We start from the raw sequence: 27,640 nt of genomic DNA, 5'->3' as shown, positions 1-27,640 counted from the left end.
TATGCTTTACCCTCAGGGGTGTATGGAAACTGAAACCTAACCCAGGCAAACACCAGGTATAAGGTAAATAACTAATTTTGGCACATGGTATGCATATACATGCAAGCAGGTGTACATGCTCATATACACCCCCCCAACACACAAACACACATATGGTTAATATAAAAGTCAATTTACCTACCTACATTTCTTTGGGTTGTGTGAGTAAACAAAATCACTCAGAGAAATATCAATTAGATACAGAGAAGACATGCAAACTTCACACAGAAGGCATCCTAGCTGGCAACTGACCCATGGAAGCATGCATAGTGAGGCAACCATACTAATGACTGAACCATTGTGATATGCACTAATGAATTCTTTTAATCACTTATTGTAAAATAAATATATAAAGTTATGAAAGAAACATTACTGTCTAATGACAATGTCACCTACTGTAACAGTATGAAAGTATTACTCTAAGGTCCCTGTTATATACAAATTGTTTAAAGTATTGCAACTAAACAGGTGTGCACTATTCTACTGTAAGAGGGGACACTAAAGTTTAAGAGCTATACTGACAATGCCTCTGTTCAACAGAATATATTAGAAATCTAATGGCTTTCATATGCCTGTTTCATATGATATTGCAAAATATTCACAGATTGAGAAAGGAGCACTCTGTTGTCTCTTCTAGTAAAGCTGAAATAATAAAAGCTCATTATAGTGTCTGAGTAAGCAGAGTTTCTCATTACCTTGTACAGTTATTAGCGAATCCTCTGTTTCAAAAAAGCACCTTCTTCTAAGCCCCTGTTGCACCCCATTCTTGGACCTTCCAACGAGTTTTATCATTCTAATAATCTCAGGCATCTCTACCACGGATGGCCACTGTTGGTAGGCAGACAGACTCCATATATATGTATGAAATGGTTCTTCACACAGGGGCCACTTTCTTGAAATATCTGAGTTTAAAATCTTGTTTAAGACGGGCATCCTGATACATGCAGGAACACTACTGCATGCACGGGAGTGTTATTACAGTGGAGAAAAAGTGATCTTTCTTCTGAATTTTGCACACTTCTAAACTGACACTCTTCACTTCTTCCCAAGCACCCTGCTGCCTTTCCCATCCAGAGGAGTGACTTCGGAGAAGAGAATGCTGAATTCCATCTCTCTGATACCAGTTTCATAATACTGAAGTAGTTCAAGGCCAAGGCAGTAACTAATGCTTCAAAAGATTATTTGGCTGCCACATAATTTATCGACAAATGGCAATCTTAAGCTTGGCAATCATTTTTACACCACTGCACTTCTGACATATTAACAGTAAACTCACCAGTCCACACTGGCAAAACAATGAGCATACAAAAAACAGAGAAATGTTTCAGCTTTTTCCCAGACAATCAGTTTTTAGAGCTGTTTTCACTGCTTTAACTGGCACTGGGCCATCTGTAAAAGCTATTGACTGCATCATGATAGGAACAACAGAAAAAAGCAGATTTATCCAGCAATGGAAATTATTCACAGTGCTGCAATTAAAGAAGCTTTCCACTTTTTTCTGTTGTGTTTGTTTCTAAGAAACATGCTGTGCTGAGGTTTCTGGGTCCTATTAGTCAAGTCACTTTATAACCTCAGCTACTCTTTAGCTGGAAGGGAAGTTGCAAGAGCACACATTCCAAAGGGAATGATAAAAATAAAAGGAACATAAAAACGAAAAACAGCAGCTTGCAAAATAAGTCACGGTGTTGTTTTATAGATAGTTAGCAGCACAAAATGATATATGTCTTTCAAAAGCAAATTACTGAATACTTTCTCTTTAGGAAATATATTTTGGACAGCTTGCTGATCACCTTTTTGGAAGCTTGATTGTGATTCACTGCTGTAGGTAGTAAGCTCTGCAGTCTGTGTTGTCTTTGGGTGTGTGTGCGTGTGTGTGTGTGTGTGTGTGTGTGTGTGTGTGTGTGTGTGTGTGTGTGTGTGTGTGTGTGTGTGTGTGTGTGTGTGTGTGTGTGCATGTGCATTTGTGTGTGTGTGTGTGTGTGTGTGTGTGTGTGTGTGTGTGTGTGTGTGTGTGTGACTTAAACACAAACTGGTTTACCGTAGTGGTATGGAAAACTGCTATAACAGTTTGCAATCTTAACAGTCTTCAGCTGTTTACTTGGGTATTTTTGTTTTGCAAGGTCATTTTTTCTTTTTGGTAGCAAACACTTAAGAAGTAGTTCAGACCAGTAGAACGGAGGTCTGCATAAACAAAACATTATTCCCCAGTGTAATAAAGTTATGCATTCACAGTGCAGTAGATTTTTTTTTTTGTCCTATACAGAGTAAAAAAACTAAGTGACCGGGGATCTGTCATTTCACTTGTTTCTCTCCCCACCCTTTCCACCATTACTTACTTATACAACTGTGCTTTCTCATATTACCACCATTACATGACTAGTTTGAATAATACCATTTTTCATCTAGAATTAAACTTTCTTCACCTAAAATAAAACTACCCCAGCAAAATACTCAATTACATTTCTCACTTACTACAACACAACCCCTAAAGTATATATTACTAATTTCAACCTACTTTGTCTGTAGCAATCACCATAGTTCTATACTATTTTTAACCCTCGGTTATAGAGTTTCCAAAACCACCCACTGTCAGTTTAACTCAGAAGGTAAGGCTATAAGCTGGTAATGAGCTTCAACCTGTACTCCTGGGTTTGATTCTCTCAAAGCCAACTTGCATACCTTTAGACTCGAAGTATATCACTTCACCAAACAGTGCTTTGAGGATACACCTGAAAAAGGGAACTTTATGTCCAGAGGTACTTACCCCGTTACCAAATAAAATAAAAATCATAGGAAGAGGAAACAAACAGTAATTCTTTACCCAGAGGGGCAGTTAACAATTATCCTTAAAAAGTCTGGGAGTCAGTGTAAAGGATTAATGCTATGAGCTGTTGATGACGTACTTTGTGTAGTCCAGGGTTTCATTCTTTAAGTCTCATTTGCCTACTCTGTGATTCTGAGTAAGTCAGTTAAGCAGGCAGTGCTCTGTGACATTAAGGTAGGCTCATTTTAGGTCACATGGACCACATACCTAGTAACTTGGATCAACATATCCACACCCCCACCAGGGACAGCAATATCCTAGACCTACTCATTACCAACATGGGCGACTGATGCTCCACACCAGAGGTCAATTCCTCGTTGGTCAGATCTGACCACAAGCTAATCAGCCTAAACATCCACATCCCACCCCCATTAGGGAAACCACTGTAAAAAAATTCTCCAAAGCCAATTTCATGCTTCTTAAGACAGAAGTGGCAAACTTCACAACACCCATGCAGATGGACAGTAGAGGTACGACTGCTGAATCCTACATGAATGCACTTTATAAGTACTTACACGAGTGCATGGATCATGCTATCCCTAACAGAACCAAGATGCTATCCTCCAAAAAAAGGAAGCCAATCTGGTGGTCTTCTGCCATAAACAAACAATACAACAGTAGAAAGAAACTGTTGCAGAAAAGAGTAAAATTCCATGACTGGAAGAACTCCCTTGTCAGCCTCAGTAAGAAGCTGAGATCCCTCATAAAATCCTCCAAACTAGTTATGAAAACAAAATCACCACTGAGTCTAAAGACAACCACAAAACATATTATAGCTATGTCAAGAATCTCAATGGCAACACTCAGATTTGCTCTGAGTTTCAGCACAATGGCATTAAATATACAGAACAAACTGATATTGTCAACATCCTGGCAGATAGGTTCAGTGCTAACTTTACCCCCCCACACCGTAAAGGGCCCATCTATATACCAGAAGAATGCAAAGTTCCTGTAATCACAGCTGCACAGGTAAAAACCACACTCTCCAAAGCCAAGAACACAGCATCCATGGGACCTGACAATATCCCAGGCTGTGTTCTACATGAACTACAGAATGAACTGGCACCCCACCTACGCACCATGTTACATCATAGCCTCACCTCAGGCTTTGTGCCCACTGAGTGGCGCACAGTGACGGTTATCCCACTCCACAAAGGGGGAGCCACCACAGACCCCGGGAACTACCGCCCCATTAGCCTAACAAGCCTGATCTGCAAGGCCATGGAATGTATCATCATGGAACTTATAAACATAGACATTGGTAATCTCCAGACCCTGGACCCCACCTAGTTCGGGTTTGTAAAAGGCAGAACATGTCTCCTAAATTTGATTGACTTCTTTGAAGTAGTCACCAAAGCCATAGAGGAGGGTAAGGTGGTTCACACAGCCTATCTAGATCTCGCCAAGGCTTTTGATACCATCCCCCACTCCGGAATTATAGATAAACTCACTAATCTAGGTATAAATCCCTACGTCACAAGATGGGTTGCCAACTGGCTCACTGACAGAACCCACACTGTGAAAGTAGGATACTCCAAATCCGACTTAAGACCAGTGACAAGTGGAGCACCACAGGGTTCAGTCCAGGGTCCTCTCCTGTTTAATATCTACTTTTCTGATGTACAGGCTAACACAGAAGGTCTTTGGCTAATGAAGTTCACAGATGACTGCAAACTAGGAGCAATAACTGAAACTTCTAACGATGTGGACATCCTACAAAAGGGCCTCAATGAGACAGATGCCTGGTGTCAAAGCCATGGCCTCAAGCTCAATGTCAAAAAGTGCATTGTCATCTAAAAACTCTGTACCCATAAGCTACCACATAGGTGGTAGTCTACTTAACACCGAGAGTGTTATAAGAGACCTTGGGACACAGGTGGATAGTAGTCTCTCCTTTGATAATCACATCTCCACAGTAGTCAGGAAATGCTTCTACATGGCACACCTCATCACTAAAGGTTTCTCATCCAAGAGGTTTTTGTTCCCCTCTACTCGCCACTCATTAGACCCATTATAGAGTACAGCTCCCCTTTTGGTATGTACCTCACAAGACATCTACATCTGGAAAGGCAGCAGAAATAGCTCACAAAAAGTACTGCTGGCCTCAAACTGATGCCCTACGCAAACCGTCTCAAAAAAATCCAGCTTTACTCCGTCACATATCACCTAACATACAAAGCTATGTCAAACCCAGAGCTGTTGGACATGCTCCACTTAAAGAAATCCCAATCCCTCTGAGCTACACCCTCTAGGGACCTAAACCTTGTCACCACAAGAAAGACAACATACAGGAGGGATAGATTCCTGTCCCAGAGACTTTCCATACTCTGGAACAAACTACCTATCTATATCAAACAAAGCTCCTCATTAGTACTCTTCAAGAAAAAATCTTGATGATTGGATGGGAAATAGGAAATTCACCCTGGGGATCACCTCTATGGCTCTGCTCGACAGGGGCACAGGAAAATAATTTTCTTGGATGGCGAAAGCCAGGGTACCTTTTTGGCTAGGCTTGTATAGGCCCTAGGGCCGATAGCCTAGTACCTGCCTATGAACCTATGAACTATTTACCAACCTATGAACACACTTATAACAGCCACCACTACTACATTTCTATCTATCTGTTGTGGTCTGAAACACTATAATCATGATCTACAACCCAACATTACATTAGTTAACTGTACACATTCCTCTCACCACACCAGATGTACCACTTGAATTCTAATTATTTTTGTTCTACTGATATAAGATAATATTGATGACAACCAAAGTCCACTGAAACCTCATTCCACATAAATGAGTAGTGTTATTAACAAATTCTACCTCCTCTAACATTAGATAGCAAGTCACCAACAATATATAGTTGTCAAAGCAGACTGCTGACTAAACCCCTAATTTCCTTACATTTAACTACACTGTATAGGAAAATTTAAGACAAGAAAAGTATCCAAGAGAAGGCACTCTCCATCTAATAACTAATGCAATCCAATTTAGATTCTGTTATCCTCCCCTAATGTGACAAATAATGGCTGTAAGTTGATTATCTGTTCCTGTCTCAAGAATAATCATCTTAAAATCAACATCACCATCCAGTTTTAATGCTCTAGCAATAAACATTGCACAAAGTAGACAGCCTAGTTTCTAACATCATTGCAGTCATATATAACAATGTTGCATCATGAGTTTATAACATTCTTTGGGTACTACCACTACTATTGAAGGCAATGGTCTCTCCTTCAAAAACTTTGACATCTGGCAAGTAATACAGATTCACTTCAATTAAACAATGATATAAATAATCACAGCATAACTGACCAGCTCTGATTACTGGTCATAAACCTCTACACATCCAGGTCTTTGTACCCACACTAAATGATGACAAAGCCATTATTGCCATCTTCAAAAATGCTACTCAGTCTTTCAAATCCAAAATCTTAGGACATACACAAAACCAAAACTTCCCCAACCAGCTCCTGGAGATATCAAATGCTAACTAGCTACTGGAGATTAAGCAGTCTGAGTGTAATGTAAACTTAATGTAATACTTAACACTATTTCTTAAGAACCCTTCTTCCACTGCAAGAAAAATATCTCCACACACACTACAATGGGGCCAAAACCTACTCCACAACCTGGTTTGTACCTGAACTAATGCACTTCAAATACTACTACTACTGTTGTTGCTAGTACTGCTACTGCTACTAATACTAGTAGCAGTACTCTACTACTGCTACTACCACTACTACTGCTGCTACTGTTACTGCTAGTACAACTGTTACTACTACTATCACTACTGCTGTTACTGCTAGTACTACTGCTACTGTTACTGCTACTACCACTACTACAGCTACTCCTACTACTGTTACTGCTAGTACTACACCTACTGCTACCACTACTACTGTTACTGCTACTGATGCCACTGTTACTGGTAGTACTACTGCTACTATTACTACTACTGCTGATACTATTACTGTGGTGCTACTACTACTGCTACTGTTACTGCTAGTACGACTGTTACTACTACTATCACTACTGCTGTTACTGCTAGTACTACTGCTACTGTTACTGCTACTACCACTACTACAGCTACTCCTACTACTGTTACTGCTAGTACTACAGCTACTGCTACCACTACTACTGTTACTGCTACTGATGCCACTGTTACTGGTAGTACTACTGCTACTATTACTACTACTGCTGATACTATTATTGTGGTGCTACTACTACTGCTACTGTTACTGCTATACTACTGCCACTATTACTGGTACTCCTATTACTACTAATAATAATGCTACTAATAATGATGATAATGAAGCATGGAAAACACAAAGCTAATCACTACTGTCAACTTTTAGAAGACTTTTATAATGCACTTAGTACTAGCACCCCTTTAAGTGTCCACCATGAATAAATGGTTTAAACATGTTAAGCCTGCACCACAAACTCATATATGACACAGCACGTTACTTCAATATCCATGAACATATCACAAATACATTCCTACCAACAAAATCATTGCAGGGCAAATGGAAATTATCCATATCTGAAGTATGGAATTCATTATTTCCTGCTTATTAATGCCCACTTTTTAGTCATTCTACCATTTTAAAGCTTCTCCTGCAAAATGTTTACACCAAAACTGAATGATGTGCCTCATTCAGCAAAGCAAACAATTATATAAGGCACACAGCACCACCTTTGCCTTCTCACTTTCACTGATATTAAAAAACAAGGGCCAAGTGATATTCCTTCAAAGAAGCAATATTTTTTTCTACCTAGCTAAAATATTTTTACATAAGAGCCCTCTCCCCATAACTCTCCACATTGCCATACCTGATGGTATTTTGATACCGTTCTTAATCCCTCACACTTTTTTCTCCTTACATAAACAATGTAGCTTGTACATCACATACTGCAAATGTCCTCCTACATACATGTTGACATCTTAGTGTTTTGGTCTTTCTACCCAAACCCTGAAAACTTCACCAAAGATCGAACCCCAGGTCTTATATTTATGTACAACTGACTATCATATTTATCTCTAGCAATAAAGTTGCTCCTAGTTACTTCCAAAAACTATATGATCAAATAAAACCTTTCACATTCCGTCTTCAGCATGGAATACAATAGAAAGTGTTCAACTATTCAAATATCTAGATATCTGGGTTGATCCCTCCTTCTTCTTCAAAACCCATACTAATAAGGCAACACATTGATGATATTTTTCACAATAACTTAAATAATAACTACTCAAGGAATCAAAATTACTTCTAGACAGTACCACCTTATCACTATTACTAAACCTGTACCCTAACCATAATTTGTAACTCCATACATTTCTTAATTCCAAATTTACCTTATGACTGTCATCTGTGTTGCTCACCTAGAAATGACCATTATTGTATCGCCCTAACTAAAGTCAGCACACTTTATATAGCATTCTAGGACAAGTACACACAGGGACCATTAATCACATCCTTTATATACCATTCCAGTACAAGTACACACAGGGACCTCTAATTGCATCTGCTATATACCATTCTATTACCATATACACAAGGACCTCTAATCACATATGTTATATACCATTCTGTTACCATATTCAGAGGGACCTCTAATCACAACTTTTATATACCATTCTATTACCATATGCACAGGGACCTCTAATCACATCCTTTATATACCATTCCAGTATGAGTACACACAGGGACCTCTAATCACACCCTTTAGATACCATTCCAGTACAAGTACATGCAGGAACCTCTAACAGCACCCTTTATATACCATTCTAGTACAAGTATACACAGGGACCTCTAATCTCATCCTTTATACACCATTCTAGCACAAATACATACAAGGAACTCTAATCACACCCTTTTTATAACATTCTAGTACAATTACACACAGAGAGCTCTAATCATGTCCTTTATATGCCATTCTAGTACAAGTACACACAGGGATCCCCTAATCTCATCCTTTATATACCATTCTAGTACAAATACATTCAAGGACCTCTAATCACACCCTTTTTATAACATTCTAGTACAATTACACACAGAGACCTCTAATCACGCTCTTTATATACCATTCTAGTACAAGTACACATAGGGACCTCTAATCTCATCCTTTATACACCATTCTAGTACAAATACATTCAAGGACCTCTAATCACACCCATTTTATATCATTCTAGTACAAGTACACACAGCGACCTCTAATCTCATCCTTTATATACTATCCTAACACAACTATACACAAGGATCTCTAATCACACCCTTTATATTACATTCTATTACTAGTACACACAGGGACCTCTAATCACATCCTTTATATACCATTCTATTACAAGAACACACAGGGACCTCTAATTGCATCCTTTATATAACATAATAGTGCAAGTACACACAAGGACCTCTAATCACATCCTTGATATGTCTTTCTAGTGCAAGTACACACAGGGACATTTAATCACATCCTTTATATACCATTCTAGTACAAATACATTCAAGGACCTTTAATCACACCCTTTTTATATCATTCTAGTACAAGTACACACAGCGACCTCTAATCTCATCCTTTATATACTATCCTAACACAACTATACACAAGGACCTCTAATCACACACTTTATATCACATTCTATTACTAGTACACAGGGACCTCTAATCACATCCTTTATATACCATTCTATTACAAGAACACACAGGGACCTCTAATTGCATCCTTTATATAACATAATAGTGCAAGTACACACAAGGACCTCTAATCACATCCTTGATGTATCTTACTAGTGCACGTACACACAGGGACCTTTAATCACATCCTTTATATACCATTCTAGTACAAGAACACACAGGGAGCTCTAATCGCACCCTTTATATTACATTCTATTACAAGTACATACAGGGACCTCTAATCACACCCCTTATATACCACTCTCTTACAAATACACACAGGGACCTCCAGTCACACCCTTTATATACCACTCTATTATAAATACACACAGGGACCTCTAATCATACCCTTTATATACCACTCTATTACAAGTACACACAGAGACCTCTAATTGTATCCTTTATAAACCGTTCTAGTGCAAATGCACACAGGGACCTCTAATCACATCCTTTATATACAGTTCTAGTACAAGTACACACAGAGACCTCTAATCACATCCTTTATATACCGTTCTAGTGCAAGTGCACACAGGGGCCATTAATTGCATCCTTTATATACAGGTCTAGTACAAGTACACACAGAGACCTCTAATTGCATCCTTTATATAGCATTCTAGTATAAGTACACACAGAAACCACTAATTGCATCCTTTATATACCATTCTGTTACCATATACACAGGGACCTCTAATCACATCCTTTATATACAGTTCTAGTACAAATACACACAAGGACCTTTATTCACATCCTTTATATAATATTCGGGTAGAAGTACACATAGGGACCTTTAATCTATAACGTCTACATATCAACAACTGCTACAGTCATACTATCAAACTTTTAAAAAAAAAAAAAAAAAAAAAAAAAAAAAAAAACAACCCAGAATTCTCTATGTCCCATGCTGCTGTAAGCATTCCTCATCATTATTTATTCAGCTCCTCAAATACTATCTCTGTAGCTTGTTTTTATTCTGCAACAACTTTTTTCCCTGTCTGATCTTTAAGTCCTCTATTACTAACGTCAAGATGAGCCCTGTGTGTACTTGCACTAGAACAGTATATAAAGGATGCAATTAGAGGTCCCTATGTGTTCTTGTTCTAGAATGGTATATAAAGGATGCAATTAGAGGTCACTGTGTGTTCTTGTTCTAGAATGGTATATGAAGGATGTGAATAGAGGTCCCTGTGCGTATGGTACTAGATGGTATATAAAAGATGTGATTAGAGGTCCTTGTGTGTTCTTGTACTAGAATGGTATATAAAGGATGTGATTAGAGGTCCCTGTGCATATGGTACTAGAATGGTATATAAAGGATGTGATTAGAGGTCTTTGTGTGTAGTTGTACTAGTACGGTATATAAAGGATGTGATTAGAGGCTCTGTGTGTACTTGTACAAGAATAGCATAAATAAAGGCTTATGCAACTGCTTTATATATTTAGCAACCACTATACCAGTCACTTCACTTTCCTTGCAGACTCTAAACACAGCTGAAATCCCACCTAGCCTCAAATCATATTGTTACCATTAAAAATAACAAGAAGTAGTACTGAAACACTTTTTTGTGTTATGTTAAAAGATGGGATTTATTTTATGGTAGTATTTTTCCCATGTAACACTGTTGCAATACACTGTTACTTAGATAAGGAAATTGTTGTGCTGTATTATTAGTATTCATCTGTTTCACCACAGTATCACAGTATGGCTAGAAGGGTATACTGAGGTCCACCATCTGATAATATATAAATGTATAAATACAAATGTGTATATATATATATATATATATATATATATATATATATATATATATATAAATATATATATATATATATATATATATATATATATATATATACATACATATATATATATATATATATATATATATATATATACACACACACACACACACACACACACACACACACACACACACACACAAATACATTCATTTTGGGCTCTGTTGTGTTTAAGTGTACCACTCAGTGAAATTTGTTGTCTGAGCAGTGGCATTAACATTGCTGTACTTACTTGCATTTCTACTTTCTGATTCAGTCAATGTACTATGTTCTAGCCTCACTAATTTCATTAAGTAGTTGGCCTTTTCTCTTGGTTCCCATTTTGGGCTAGGCATTATGAACTACTATCAGATTAATGTTTGAGGTATTTTGGCCGATTAGATGGTTGTGGTGTCTAAAGTAATTTTTCGAATAAAAATGAGTTAAATATTGGGACACAGAAGTGACCTGAGATAATATTTGCAGAAAGCAGCTTCAGTCCAATAAAGACTATCTTGCCATGGAGTAAATCTAAGTTTCTTTAAAACCTGAAAGGGTCCATTGTCCAGTGCAGACAGCAGAAGCTTTAGGTGTAGAAATGAAACAACTGCATCTCTAAGACACCAACAAGGCAATGGAATTCTTAGACCTGGGTGATAAAGTCTCTTGTGAAAAATCCCACATAATTGTTTTTTGAAGTTTATTTTTAATGGTAGTCAGTATGTTACTGTGGATTATACTATTTCCTTATCAGATTTTCCATATAAAGCCATTTATAATTACCATCTGTATTCAAACCATATATATGTATTTGATTTAGTTCTGTGGTTAAAATTATGGTTTCTTGAAGACTGTTCCTTCCACATCATATTAGGCCAGAATAAAATCAGCACACATGATAGGGCCACGTGAGGATGAAACATGTAGATGTCTGTTGTTCTTAGCACATCACATATTTAAGACTGAATCAGACCCTATCACTCTAAGAAATTTTACATATGGTTACACTGATGTTTGGCAGTACCTGTGTAACATGGCATGGGCAAAACATAAATTATGTGTCTCACAGTAAATAAACACTTGGCACTTGGCTCTGCAACCAAATAACATATGCACTTGCACTGATACAGTCAGGCACTATATTCATATTGCAATTCCTATTCATATTATACTAACTTACCTTTAATTTATCTCTAAACTGGCTAAAATTTATCTAACTGTTAAATCATTGTCATATAACTTGTGATGTTTTCATATTATGTCTATTTGGTGTAATTATTTAAACTAATTAGTTAACAGTAAGTTAGGAAAACAAGAAATGCATGCAAAAGGAGTGGCAAAATCTTATGGTTATACCAACATCCCACATAACAAAAGAATAACTGAATAATTTAAAAAAACATATAATTTCATGTGTTTTCATAAAAAGCTGTGCTTCTGTTTGTTTTTTGTAGTCTGGTGTGATTTCCAATCATACGCAGGCAATGATTAACTTCTTTAAAAGATTTGTCCCTTCTTCAAGTTGGTGTAACCGTAAAGTTGGTATATATAATTTCTGGGAGTGGGGAGGCTTATCCCCCCACAATAGGGGTGGGGGCAGGGGGGCTTGCAAAGAAACAAGTAAAAAGTAGTTTTTCACCCTTTTGGATTATGCACATTTTTTCAATGTTTCAGAACTTTGACTTTCAGGAAGTCAGTGTTTCATGGTAGAATGGCTGTGACCAGTAAAAATGACTTCCGCTCTTTTCTTGAGATGTGTTGAGCTCAGGTATGTGATAAAAGAAACACTGAAATTACTAGCCAAACAAAACCTTTCAGTTCAGTGTAGTATTCCCTTTTTTGTATTTGTATTATATTAATTTTTTTCCTGCACTGTATGTTATCAGCTTCAAAAACCTATTTTACATGGGTTGCCAACTGGCTCACTGACAGAACCCACAATGTGAAAGTAGCAGACTCCAAATCCGATTTCAGACCAGTGACAAGTGGAGTACCACAGGGTTCAGTCCTGGGTCCTCTCCTGTTTGGTATCTACTTCTCTGAAGTACAGGCTAACACAGAAGGCCTTTGGTTAACGAAGTTCGCAGATGACTGCAAACTAGGAGCCATAATCGAAACTGCCTGATGTCAAAGCCATGGCCTTAAGCTCAATGCCAAAAAGTGCATTGTCATCCCCTTTGGTAAAAATCTGCACCCATGAACTACAACATAGGCGGTAGTATACATAACACCGAAAGTGTGATAAGAGACCTTGGGACACAGGTGAACAGTAGTCTCTCCTTTGATAATCACGTTGCCACAGTAGTCAGGAAATCCTTCTACGTGTCACACCTCATCACAAAAGGTTTCTCATCCAGAAAAAAAGAGGTCATTGTTCCCCTCTACTCATCACTCATTAGACCCATTATAGAATACAACACCCCTTTTGGTATGTACCTCACAAGACATCTACAACAAATGGAAAGGCTGCAGAAATACCTCACAAAGAGGATTACTGGCCTCAAACAGTTGCCCTACGCAGACCATCTCAAAAAACTCCAGCTTTACTCCGTCACATATCACCTACTCAGAGGTGATCTCTTCCTAACATACAAAGCTATGTCAAACCCAGAGCTATTGGACATGCTCCACTTAAAGAAATCCCAATCCATCTGAGCTACACGCTCTAGGGACCTAAAACTTGTCACCACAATAAACAGAACATGCCGGAGGGATAGATTCCTGTCCCAGAGACTTCCCATACTCTGGAATAAACTCCCTATCTATATCAAACAAAGCTCCTCATTAGCACTCTTCAAGAAAAATCTTGATGTTTGGATGGGAAATAGGAAATTCGCCCTGGGGATCACGTCTGTGGCTCTGCTCGACAGTGGCAGAGGAAAATAATTTTCTTGGGCGGCAAAAGCCAGGGTACCTTTTTGGCTGGGCTTGTATAGCCCCTAGGGCCAATATCCTAGTACCTACCTATGAACCTACAAGGTTTTCCACAATGCATTTTGTTTACTTTGTACTGTTTTGGTCAGCTGTAAATTAAATAATGTCTTTAACTGTAAAATTTGTATTATGCATTTGTTTTTGTTTACCCAGTAGCTACAATAGATAAAACTGTGGATACGTACAGGCATGGCCTAAGACACTTCAACGAATGAAGGCTTTAGCAAGACAGAATGTATAAGTGATTAGCAAGAGATAAAAAGACAAGGTTTTCAAACTTCTAGAATCTGTTATCATTGCTTTTAGCATTGTCTTGTCATTGTGTCCGTAATGATGTGATATAACAAAAAGAGATGGAAACCACATACACACAGCTCATGAAATATATGTTTTATATACATTATAACTATAAAACGCCCTTGGCAAAAAACATTCAAATTCAGGGGTCCTGGAAAAAGATAAGTTATAAATGTAAATATTACAAAAAAATTAAAGACAGTGATACCATATTGTACTTGTTATGCAATCTGAGTAACTCAACAGCGGGAAAGCAAGGGTCTGTAACCAGAAATCCTTCAAGGGGTTAGGTTAATGTTTGGTTTAAAGATAGGATAAGTCAAATGTAGTACATTTGAATTCATTCTTCCCAAGCAGAGGCACCACTCTTTACTCTGGCTACCTCTACAAAACATATCTACCCCTCAGTTCAGAGCACCGTTATTTAGAATACTAGGTAGCTGTATCACTTCTAAATTATATAGTCCGGGAGAGGTCTTGGAGAAACTCATTTTTTCATTAACTAGGAGAAATGTAGATATCACGTTGATGGGTCCCCTGCCCCCTATTCATTATTTTTTGCATTAGGTCACAATGGATGGGTAAGGTGCAGAGAAAGTTTAATACTGTACTGGGGAAATCCCATCTCAGAGACTATTCACACTGAAGGGATTTGGTCATGCTGACAAGGGAGGTGGTGGTCTAACCTAAAATCCACTGGAACAAATTATTTAGTGAAATACCTGGAAAAGGATATTACTGGTGCCTCTGTCTACTGAAACCTAAAAATTTAATCTGAGCAAGCTATTGTGTTTGTCAGTGGTTCAAGATGCATAGATCATGCTGAAATAAAATTTGTCAGTCATGGATTGAGAAGTTGTATTCTTGTAGCAACTGATCCCCATAATCAAACTAAGTATAAATCACATTAATGTTATAAAGGAAGTGGCATGCCTTATTAATCAGAGACCTCTCCCACCTTATGACAATGGGGAACCACCAACTATTAGCTGTGCTCTCAAGTCTGACATTTAACAGACAATTAAGGCTATGAGCTGTTAACAAGCTGCATCCTGTACTCCTGTGTTTCATTTTCTATGCCTGTATTTGTCTACTGTTTAACTTTGAATAAGTCACTTAATCAGACAGTGCAAGTTGGAAGCTGGTCTGGGCTTCTCAATGGTCTTCTGGACTGCATGCCTAGTAAGTAGGTATGGATGCACAAAAAGGATAGGTACAACCCCCTAAACATGTACCTATTTTGTTAATTGTTGGACTAGTAAATGGGTTTAATACTTTTTAAAAGAACACGTACTAGATGATTGTATCCAGTTCATCCATAGCTAGAAGATGGAACTCTCACTGAACTTACGGAAGCCATAGAAAAAAAGCGACAAAGATTAAAAATAATGTACATCATTGTTATTACTCACATGGTGGAGGTGCAGTTAACAAACAGCTTCCCACTTACACTGAGATAGTATTGCACCGGGGCCAGGGTGGTCTGGAAACAGTACCTTTGACGAGTGAAAAGAATAACTGGTTGGAGTATCCCAAACAAAGTTTAACTACTGGCCCTTGGGTTAAACCAAAGACAGGTTGTTTGAAAAAAAAAAACGTGAAAATCACAGATAAAGAGCTTTGAGTCAGGAGCATTAGCACTTCAGGAGTGTATAAAACAGACAAATAATGTCAGCAGTGCAGTGCTCAGAACTGATTGCAAAAGTTGCTCAACTCCTGCATCTTGAACATCGACCAGTGACTTCCCAAGAAGTAGAGTATTGTTAGAGGCCCTTGTGAGCTTTAGTAGGATGACTATGCAAATGGCTTACTCATCAATATGGTTTGGGTCTCTCAAAAGAATTTGTGTCTTCTGGCATTGGGTTACAGAAAAATGTGTGTTTCATATGTTCCATACACTAGATTACGACCTGGGGAGGCACGACACTAGGATCTGCTGTACCATCAATTGCAGCCAATGTAAGATAGTATAACATTAAACTACATGGAGTCTTGACTTTTGGATAGGTTAATGTCAAACATAAGACTGGTGTTTTTTCTGGAAACATTTTATCATGGTGCATGTGCTGCCACTTCATTTTATATCTTATTGACAGGACTTTTCATGTGTTTTAAAACAGTAGTTTGCTCTCTTTCATGTTGTTGATATCAGATTTGCTTGTTAGTAAAGCATCTGTTTCAAGCACTGTATTGACATTTATTTTATTATTGTAAAAAATCGTCTCAAAATTTCGAGCAATAAAAATGTATCACATAAATAACCTGTGCAATTTCTTATACAAAAGATGGGGAAAGAATTGCAATGTGGACTGAATAAACCAAGAAGCAAGTCACAAAACTGCACAAATACTCAAAAATTTAATGAAGGAACACAGGAAGCTACAGCCAAACTTCATGCATTCTTCCATTGGATTTTTGACCATTTGCACACTTTTGTAACTTGGTTCTTGGGACATACAGAAGGTGACCATTGAATGAACAAATAAATTCAGGTGCTCTTCAAATATACGTATTTTTCAGATGGAAAAGTTTTATATCAGCTTATCAGTTTACTTCCTTTTATTTTTTATTTTGGCTGATACTGACTTTTTCTAATGGGATTACAGCTTATTTCTACTTATTTCTTATATTTCCAGAAATAATCCTATATTCTTTCCTGGATTACTATTAAGTGGTTGTGACTGACTGAACTTTACTGCATTAATCAAAATTCTCTTACAAGGGCTTTTCCTTAAAGAAAGATGTACAATAAGTAATTTCCTATAGTCAAGAACGTGCTTGTAAAATGCAATAATTTTAGAATAAATGGACATCTTATTTTATGTTTTTTATTTTATTTGTTAACTGGATAAGTGGGCTGGCCCACCAAAGTCCATATTCAGCCACAATCTGGGCTCAGAGAGCAATGGAAAATATCACAAACAGATGTGCAGATAGGTTTGCAATCATATATTCAACACACTAGTAGCTGAGTCCAGCTGTTCGACTTCCACATTATGAAAGTCAGAATGTCAAAAACTGACATTACCAACTATCTAAACTTCTTCCCTTCTGGACCCATGTTAGTGCTTGTACCTGGATCTGGAGTGGTAGGGAGTTTCAGTGTTTGATGTTTGTGTTGGGTATGCTAGCATTCGGCATACTTACTTTCAGGGAATGGTTGCAAGAATTGGTTGACTCGATCTCCTATGTGTCGAGCAGATGATAGTTAATCATGGACATACATAGTACTAATAGAACACATAATATTCAAATACAATTACTTACTAATCTAGTTGTAGAAATGCAAACATTGGACAATAGAGGGCAGCATCATCTCTGAAACTTATTTTCAGTATGGATATTATAGTCCAAGAATACTTTTCTCAGCAAACAGAACTTCTTAAACCTTCTTTACAACAGCATGACCAAACATTTAAGGATATAGAAAAAATACACTGAATGACATAGATGGAAGACTTAAAGAAGACAAATTTAATTGCTGATTTTTAATAATTTACTGGATATATTATTGCAGAAGGAATACGTTAAAAATATTTGGTGTTCCAGGACACCTTAGGAGAAAATGTGGTAGCTTTCTTTACTGCATGGATACCTGCAGTTATGAACATCCAAGACTGACTTTCCTTTAAAACTACATGAACCCGCAGAGTTCTGACCTAGCCATCTTCTAAATCTAATGCACCATCCAAGTCAATAGTTTTAAAAATGTTATCTTCCCTTGGCAAGGACTTAGTTTAAAAAAATGGAGAAGTTCTCTCTGAACGTTGATCATAGTCAGATGAAATGAGAAAATGATTATTCAGTGAAAATGATTAACAAAATAAAAAAGTATCAGATTTTAATTAACACCTTCAAACAAATATCTAAAGGTTCGTCTTGTTTATCCAGCAATGTTAAAATTGTCTGGGCTTCAATGCAGAACTGTTCAATATTTTTAAAGAAGCATTTTGATACATTAATCCATGGAATCGATAGACTGGGCATATTCTTCTTTGAAGTGATGCTCAGGAATTCATACATGGAAAGCTTTTTTCTGTTTCAAAGCAAAGGCCCCATTTATTCCTGCCAAGAAGAAACACTGAATGCTTTGAAACTAAAAGTCATTTACCTCTTCAAGACTAATTAAAAGTGTAGTTTGAAGTTTTGTTTATAAGTTGCTTACTATTTTAGTAGTGTCTGAAAAAAATCTTATCACTTAAAAATCCACAGGTTTAAAAAGGATAGTGGAGTGGAGAAACATCATTGTATTAACTATAATATAGGCAAGTGGCTTACATTAAAACTACTTTTAATATATAATTATTTTATGAAATGCTGTGTGCATATTTTACATCATTTAGCTTCCTATTATTTAATGAGTATCCAAGTTTATTAAAGATAACCAATTCTTAATTCATATTCAGTGACATGGTGATGGCTTTATAACTGCTCATAGTGTGCAAAGCTTCTTTCCTTTTCCTTAGTTTTACTTATGCTTTTGAGTGCTTTCTAAACAAGTTTACTATAGCCTGGTCAACATTTGAGATTTCCATCTTTGTGACTTTTTCTGTCTTACTCCAGCATACGCATTTTGCTTAGTTACTAGGTAACCATGGTTGTTGCATGCATTTGTATGCAGTGGCCATGGGTGGGCCATTGTTTTATGTGATCCTGTGTGACAATCACACATGTTATATCGAAGCTGTGATGCCAGGAAGTCAACTTTATTAATACTACATCTGTATGGGTGCCAAACACAAATGCCAAAAATGTTAAAAGGTTGAAACTTCAACTATATGCATTTTTGCAGCAGACAAGCCATGCTGCACCACCCCCAAATGTGAGGAAGAATCCTACACCTTTTGAATGTATATAAATCAATTCCACAGTTACACAAACACAAATGAAGGAGAAATCTCTCAAAAGAAAAGAATCACTCTTATAAATTTGTTATTCTGTTCCTCAGTATTGTGTGATTCAGTACCTGACCCTCAAACAACTTGCTCATGTCACTTGTAGATATATTATGCAGTGATCACCACTTTTAAAGGTAGTTCTTTTACTCATGACAGTTCACAAATTGTCCTTCAGCAACTATTGGCAGATATTTATTTAGCTACTTGATAAAGTCTTTATTTTTATTAAAAGACTATTTTCCTTGTGCAAATTACTATTTCTAATGGTGTAAACCAGGTTAAAGTTATGTGGCTGATAATTGTTGTTTGTGGAGTAAGATACATTGTTGAGTTGTGTTTTAATTTCTAGCCACTTTATTGAATGCACTGTTAAATTTGTGCTACAGTTCTTTGAGCAGTAAACTTTGGTTCTTATTGCTGAGGCCCAGGCCATAGTTTTCAGAGGAGTCTTGCCGCTGTTTATGCAATCCTTCTCTAATCTTTTAGTAAAATATCTGAGACACTTGTTTTGGGACACAGAACTTGGACTGATTAAAATGCTAAGAAGATTTGCTGATCATACTGTGAGGTCTCCCCTGAAAAGAGGCCATCAGCCTAGTGAGACTTACCCAGTGTTATGAACAAATGTAGGAATATATTCAACTTTCTAAAGATACATATTTTCATACAGGTATGTGGCATAACCTTTGCTTTCTTCTCTTCTGTTATAATTTTGATGGAAGATAATATGTTATCTAAAAAGGTGTAGCATCATGATGCAAAATTAAGTTATAATCCTTCATAAGAATCTATATACACATATGAACCATTCTGGTAAACTAATGCAAATAATTCTCCACAAGGAGCTATATACCCAGATGGACCCTTCTAGTAAACAAATGCAAATAAACAAACAAACAAATAAATAAATAAATAAGAATATTACACAATATGTAAATACAAATTTAGTTTATACTGGGACAAATAATTTCCATTTTATCCTTATATCTTCATATTAACACTTGAGTAATGGCAAAAAATGAGAAGTCTCTTTATTTTGCTTTTGCGTCATCTTAAAAGTACTCAGTTGTATTTATTACTGCTTGGTGTAACTCATTGTAAGCCTTTTAGTTTAAGCACCTGGGCTTCAGACCAGTTTTACATTAGGAAGGTTTGTGGTCTGCACTGTAGTGGCAGAACAGGTAGCTTACATCCTTCTAAGTTGGGAACTGCTGATTGAGGGCTCAGTGTCTGTTATTCTAAAAGTGTATTCATTCTGGTTTAAGCACTTGGGCTTGAGGCCAGTTATTTTACATTAAGAGGGTTCGTATTCTGCACACTTGTGGGAGGAGAGGCTGGACTCTGTCCTTCTGAGCTGGGAATTTCTGGTTAAAGCTTATAGTGCCTGCATATTTGAACTGCTTCTTACTGAAATTGGTACACCTCGTTTGCTGTAGCATAGACTAGATCCAGGCCTGCTGAATCTAGCTTTGTTTGTATAACTTGAGCACTAATCCAGGCATTCTTTAAAGTATTCAGTTGTATTTATTACTGCTGGTAGTAACTTGATTAAAGTGTAGCTATCATTTCTAAGTCTTTTGGATTAAGCACTTGGGCTTCAGACCAGTTGTTTTACATTAGGAAGGTTTGTGGCCTGCACTGTGGTGGCAGGACAGGTAGCTTACATCCTTCTAAGTTGGGAACTGCTGATTGAGAGCTCAGTGTCTGTTATTCTAAAAGTGTATTAGTTCTGGTTTAAGCACTTGGGCTTCAGGCCAGTTATTTTAAGTTAAGAAGGATTGCGGTCTGCACTCTTGTGGGAGGAGAGGCTGGACTCTGCCCTTCTGAGCAGGGAATTTCTGGTTAGAGGCTTATAGTGCCTGCATATTCTAACTGTTTCTTACTGAAATTGGTACACCTTGTTTGCTGTAGCATAGACTAGATCCAGGCCTGCTGAATCTAGCTTTATTTGTATGCTTCTTGTTTGTTTATTTCCCTGAAATGCTAATTCCACCTAAAACGTGGCCTTTTAGCACTTCTGTGGATCCCTAGTGATATCTGCATTGCTTACTGTACTTATTTCCTTGTTTCACTTGAAAGAAAGTTACTGTTTGTCGTTTTTGCATTTAAGTTACCTGTAACACATTGCATTTAAGTTACCTGGCACTTGCTCACTAAAGCAATTATATAAGTCAGCTCTAAAAAAATTAAAAGCACTACACCCTCACAAACTCCCCCTTGAGTACCTTGTTCCCCATTGGCCCTTTTTTTCAATTATAAAGGAATTCCCAATACTATTCTAGCATGTCCAAAAGTCAGTTGTCAATCTCCTCTCCGGTCCAGCTGGTGAATCTGGGAATCTTGAGGCAATGTTACAACTGCCTCATGTACACAGACAACCCTCTCCTCCTCCCAACAAATTCCAACACATGTGACAGATGCAACCATATAGCCAAACTGGAGGCTAAGCTCTCTCAACTCAGTACTGGCGTAACCAGTCAGGAGGAGAAGGAAACCACACTCACTACAATTCCAGTCTCACATACACCTACCACGACAACAAACCAAACACATAAACACACAAAAACATACTCGGAGGCTCTAAATAAAAATCTGCCTAAGCAGCAGAGACCTCCAAAGCAGACACCCAAGCAACCGCTACCCCAAAACAAAACACGTGCAACACATAGCTCACAAAGCCAGTGTGCCGAACAGTCACAGCCCTTAAGGCTAAACAACACACCTGATACACTTGTAATAGGTGACTCTATCGTCAGGCACACTGACGTCCCGCTCACCAGGCTGAACAAGGAGAAGGTCACGGTGAGCTGCCTGTCGGGTGCTAGGATCCGCCACATAACATAAGCACTCAGGTCACTCCAAGGCAAGTACAAATATGACTCAGTCATTGTCCATGCTGGTGTGAATGACCTGAGACGTACCTCCCTGGACTACATGAAAAGAGACATAGAGGAGCTCTCTGAGCATGTAGCCCAGGCCGGTATGACCCTGACCTTGAGTAGCATCTTACCCTCACCAAGAATGATGCCACAATATGAAGACAAAATGATCAATTTCAACAATTGGCTTAAGTGTTGGTGTCATTCAAAGGGGATCCAATGCCTGTCAGCCTGGGATGACATGCTCGACAAGCCACGATGCTTCGCTAGGGACGGCTTGCACCTGTCACCCTGGGCTTTCGGATATTGGCAAAGGCTCTTGCTACCCCCATAGTGCCTTTTTTAGGCAAGGCTCAAAAGACAAACCCACCTCCATAGGTATCACAAGGGATAAGAAACTAAGAGTAATGCTACTCAATGCCAGAAGTCTAAACCTCAAGATGCACGCACTCGAAACTCTCCTTAGCATGGAGAACATCGATATCTGTGCAGTAACAGAATCCTGGTTCAAGGCTCCCGAAAGCACCCCAGCACTACCAGGTTATACCTCATACCATGCTTTTCGGCCCCAAAACTTGGACCGAACCACAAAAGGAGGGGGAGTATCAATATTCGTCAAAGATACCCACACCTCCAGGTTGGTGGCACAGCACAGATATACTACAGTCATTGACTTTTTATGATTATCTAGATTTTGTTACTATTTTCAACTATATCTGATTTATTTTGTCTAAATATTCTGATATTCATAACCAGCATTGTATTGTACTGATAGTGATTCAGATTTATTAGATTTTACTATTCTTATAGAATAGTTTACCAGTTTTCTGCTTTCATATTAGTCCTATTTCTATTACAAGTTAACCGGATTATACCAGTATAATTGTCATAAGTAGGGTTTTGTTTTGTTTTATTCAACACTCTGAGGCTATTACTATATCAATGTTATTTTCATTACATTAGGCTTAGCCCTGACATTGGGACCACTGTTGATATACTTTCTCTTGGCTAATTTTGCTTATTAGATTATACTCTATTTGTACATTAGCCATTCAGTCTATCAGTTTTATTTCAGCTCTATTTTTCTGCCCCCCCCCTAGTACTATTGACCAAGAAATGGGTCTGTCTTATTACAACTGAGGTTACTGAAATTATATTTCAATGCTTTTGTCATTTAACTGATATTATCCAGTGTTCCACATGTATGATTCTCGGTCTTTTTCTGATTGAGGGACCCCTTGGTTGTTTGCTCCCCTGGTCATATGGTCAATCCCTGTTATTCTATTTATATTTTGATCCACATTATTCTGTGGTTATTAGGTTGGGTTTCTGGATATTTCAAGGATTCTATCTACCTTAGTTGTCTTGATTGATCATATTTGTTGATCCTCTATATTGCTTAATTGGTATTAGTTCAATTTAAGAGACGTGGTCAATTTATTTTGGGTCCATTATTGTCTCTTTTGTGACGTAGCCTCTGAGCTATTATTGTCTATCTTTATCTTGCCCCACTCTACTCAGTTCCATGGATCTCCTCAGTCTAGTTTCAGGTCTATCCTCTGATAGGGAAGACCTTAGGGCCTTCGGACTGGGATCCCTTACCAATGATCAGAATTTGGATGTCCCTATGGGTTCTGAAGCCACTTGTAATTTGGTTTTTGATAAATTACATAAACATCTCAGATCTTTAAGATCTACTATTTGGCATGCAAAATTATTCAAAGCATACATTGCCAAAGACATAACCCCTCGAGGGTTAAGAGTTAGGATTCAACCCCTAGTGGCAGAAATTGACGAAGACCTATCACAGGAATGGGTTGGCATTCAACATCAGGCCAGCATGTCTTTTGTCAAGGCCCTGAATAAATTCTATGAGCGTGTGATCGACAAGGAAGTTAATATCATTTCAGGTTTGGTTAATGACCTTAAACCTTTTGAGAATGAAAGCTTTTTTTCTAAACAACTTCATAAGGTAGTTTCTGATATGAACAATCTGGAAACCCAACTTAAATCTAAGAAAATTCAAAAATTTAATAGGGACTTGGCCGATTATCACGGGAGCAATCCATTTAGTTCTACAAAACATGTTAAATTTAATTTACAGCACAGTAGGCCCTCTAAGAGAAAAAGACCGAAATCTATATTGAAGAATTATATTTCTGACACTGGCTCCTCTACGGATGAGCCTTCATCTGGTCTTGAGTGTGAACCACAGACCGCATCAGGGTCACCCTTACCCAAAAGGGCCTCATCAGGGGTCCCTTTAGGAATAAATACAAAAGAGGTGGCAGAAAGCACAAAGGTCCCAAGCGGTATACAAGGATTATTACATCTAGCGATGAAGGATTAGATTCTCCCTCTAACAACAATGTTTTAAACCTTTCCAGCCATGTCTTGTCACAATCAGAAATAGCTATTTTGAATAAAGGGTTAACATTTGTTCCCGGTTTCTTTGTTGCCGAAGATTCCTTTGCACAGGATGTTGTTTCCTTTTGTAGATTGTTGAATTTGAAAATGTTTTTTGGACACACTAATAATGATTTTGGGTTTTCAGACAAATTCATTTATCATAAATCACAATTTACTCCACCCATGCATCCTGTTGTCCTACAGTTTCAGAATAATATTCTCAAAGATTTACATTATGCCAGGTCAGTATCCAGCATTAAAAATAATAACATTTCTGCATCTGAACAAAGGTCTATTATTGATTTACAAAAAAATCATGATATTGTTATTATTTCAGCGGATAAAGGTGGTGCAGTTGTGGTCCTTGATTGGCAATATTACAATCAGGAAGCCATGAGACAACTATCTGATGAAAAATATTATGTAAGGATGGTCATCAATCCTACATCTAAATTCCAAAAGGAAATTGAAGAATTTTTGTCCCATGCTAAGGATGCCTCCATAATTGATAATGACACCATGCATCAACTTTTGGTTCGGGATTCCATGAATCAATATATTTATTTTTTGCCAAAGGTCCACAAGGACCCCAATCATCCACCGGGTAGACCTATTGTTTCAGGTAGGGGATATATTACAGAGCCTTTATCCCTTTTTCTAACCAGCAAATTGAAGCCTCTACTTTCTTCCATCCGCTCAAGATTACGTGATACCACTAATTTTTTACAAATCATTTCAGAAACACAACTTGAGCCAGATTGGCGCATGTGTACCTTTGATGTAAGCGCATTGTACACGAACATCCCCCATTCTGGTGGTTTGGAGGCTTTGGCCTTCTGGCTTAATAGCTCTGGTTTATATTCCCCAGACTTTAATGAATTTTTGTTGGACATGGCATCATATGTACTAACTAACAACGTCTTCTTCTATCAGGATATTTGTTATTGGCAGACTAAAGGTACAGCTATGGGTTCCTCTTTTGCTCCCATTTATGCGGACCTTTTTATGGCCTATGTTGAGAATGATCTTATATACAATAGCAATAATAACATCTATTTGAAACATCTTGATATTTGGAGACGTTACCTTGATGATTGCTGGGCTGTATGGAAGGGGGACCTTGCAGGTTTGTTTGAATTCCTAACATATCTTAACAACAACAAATGGGGTTTGGAGTTTACCTTACATTATGACCATCATCATATTACTTTTCTTGACGTATCTGTTAATAGGTTATTAGATCATACTTTGGGAACCCTTGTGCATAGGAAACATCCAGAATATAATACTATTCTACATGCCTCCAGTTTTCATCCCCCACATATTGCTAAGAATATTCCCAAATCTCAATTTATTAGGTCCAAACGCATCTGTTCTGATGAGTCCTCCTTTCAAGCTGAAAGCAGGGAGTTAACCAGACGTTTTAGATCCAGGGGATACAAAATGGGGCATGTTTTCGATGCTATCAACCAAGTTAACCATATGAATAGGGATGACCTATTGGCATATAAGAATGTGGAAAAACCCACTCATCAACCCATCAGATTTACCACTACCTATGGCAGGAATTCGGATAGCCTCATCCAGAGTGTCAATAGACATTGGAACTTATTATTGTATGACAACGAATTGTCTAATATTGTTCCTGAACGGTGCCTTTTTTCTCTTTTAGGAAAGGCAGAAATTTGGGCAGTCAATTTAACCATTATAAACATGCGCATGTTAACAGTCACCCAGAACCAATACAAACCACTATTACTGGCAGCATACCTGTTGGTTGTTATCCCTGCGGACATTGCACTCATTGTAATAAAGTTTCCAAAACAAAAGAATTTACTAGTAGAAATTCTGCCACTGTATATGATATAAAATTTTTTGCTAATTGTAGCTCCGATTGGATAGTATATTTAGCCACATGTACATGTGGCGCATTTTACATTGGTCAAACTTCCAGACCATTAAGATTAAGGATCTCGGAGCACATTAGCAATATCAAAAAAGGCAGAATTCACAATGCTCTATACAAACATCACCAAACACATTCCACAGCTAGTTTTCATTTCACTATTATTGATATTATTCATGGCAAACAAGTGAATAAAACAGGCTGGCATTCACTATTAAATTCTAAAGAGAAAAAATGGATTATTAAGTTAGGTGGCTTATTCCCGCCAGGTTTAAATGACAAGCTCTAGATCTATCCAATCATGTTTGTTTGCAGTGTATTTAATTTCAGCTTTGCAGTTGCTTGTTTAACACTGAGGAAGGCTGTGTCTAGTTTACCTGCCGAAACCGGTTTGTGCATACTCTCTGCTTTAATTTTTACATGTTCTACTAATAAAAGTATTTTATTGGGTCATGTTCTGCTGGCTCCTGCTTTCTGTTTTGTTAAAAAATACACCGAGCCCACAGACATTGCCAACATCCTAGCTGACAGGTTCGGTGCAAACTTCTCCCCCCTCTCCCCACCAAAAGGGCAAATATCTATCCCAACAGAGTGCTGCCCCCCTGACATCTCAGATGCTCAGGTAAGAGCCGCCCTCTCCAAAGCAAAAAACACAGCATCAATGGGACCAGAATGTGTCCCGGGCTGCGTCCTACATGAACTCCAAGAAGAGCTAAACCCAAACATAAAACTACTGTTCAATCTTGGCCTTACTACAGGATATGTACCCAAAGAGTGGCGTACAGCAACAGTGGTCCCTCTCCACAAAGGTGGTGCCTCAACGGATCCTGGAAACTATCGCCCCATAAGCCTGACTAGCTTGGTCTGCAAAGCTATGGAAAGGATCATCATGGACCTCATAAATAAAGATATTGGGGACCTACAGACACTGGATCCTACCCAGTTTGGCTTTGTTAAGGGCAGATCCTGCCTCTTAAACCTGGTCGATTTCTTTGAAACAGTCA

At 37.9% G+C, this 27,640-nt stretch overlaps 1 protein-coding gene across 3 annotated transcripts in view; it reads right to left on the bottom strand.

The window, feature by feature from the left end:
- PDE7B (phosphodiesterase 7B) overlaps positions 1–27,640 on the bottom strand; it is a 2,106,446-nt gene that overhangs the window by 1,098,918 nt on the left and 979,888 nt on the right. Inside the window, exon 1 of one of the 3 annotated variants that reach the window (XM_044076343.1) lies at positions 735–1,269. The exons of the other annotated variants lie outside the window; for them this stretch is intronic. Coding sequence (XP_043932278.1) covers positions 735–972 — 238 coding nt within the window. The 5' untranslated portion in view covers positions 973–1,269. Of the gene's footprint in view, positions 1–734; positions 1,270–27,640 lie in introns of those variants that run through there. 3 annotated transcript variants of the gene reach the window in all.

This window comes from Protopterus annectens, chromosome 1.part1 (genome assembly GCF_019279795.1).
Source record: "Protopterus annectens isolate FY-2018-M chromosome 1.part1, PAN1.0, whole genome shotgun sequence".
NCBI classification, from domain to species: domain Eukaryota; kingdom Metazoa; phylum Chordata; order Ceratodontiformes; family Protopteridae; genus Protopterus; species Protopterus annectens.
This window is presented reverse-complemented; position numbering and strand designations above follow the sequence as displayed.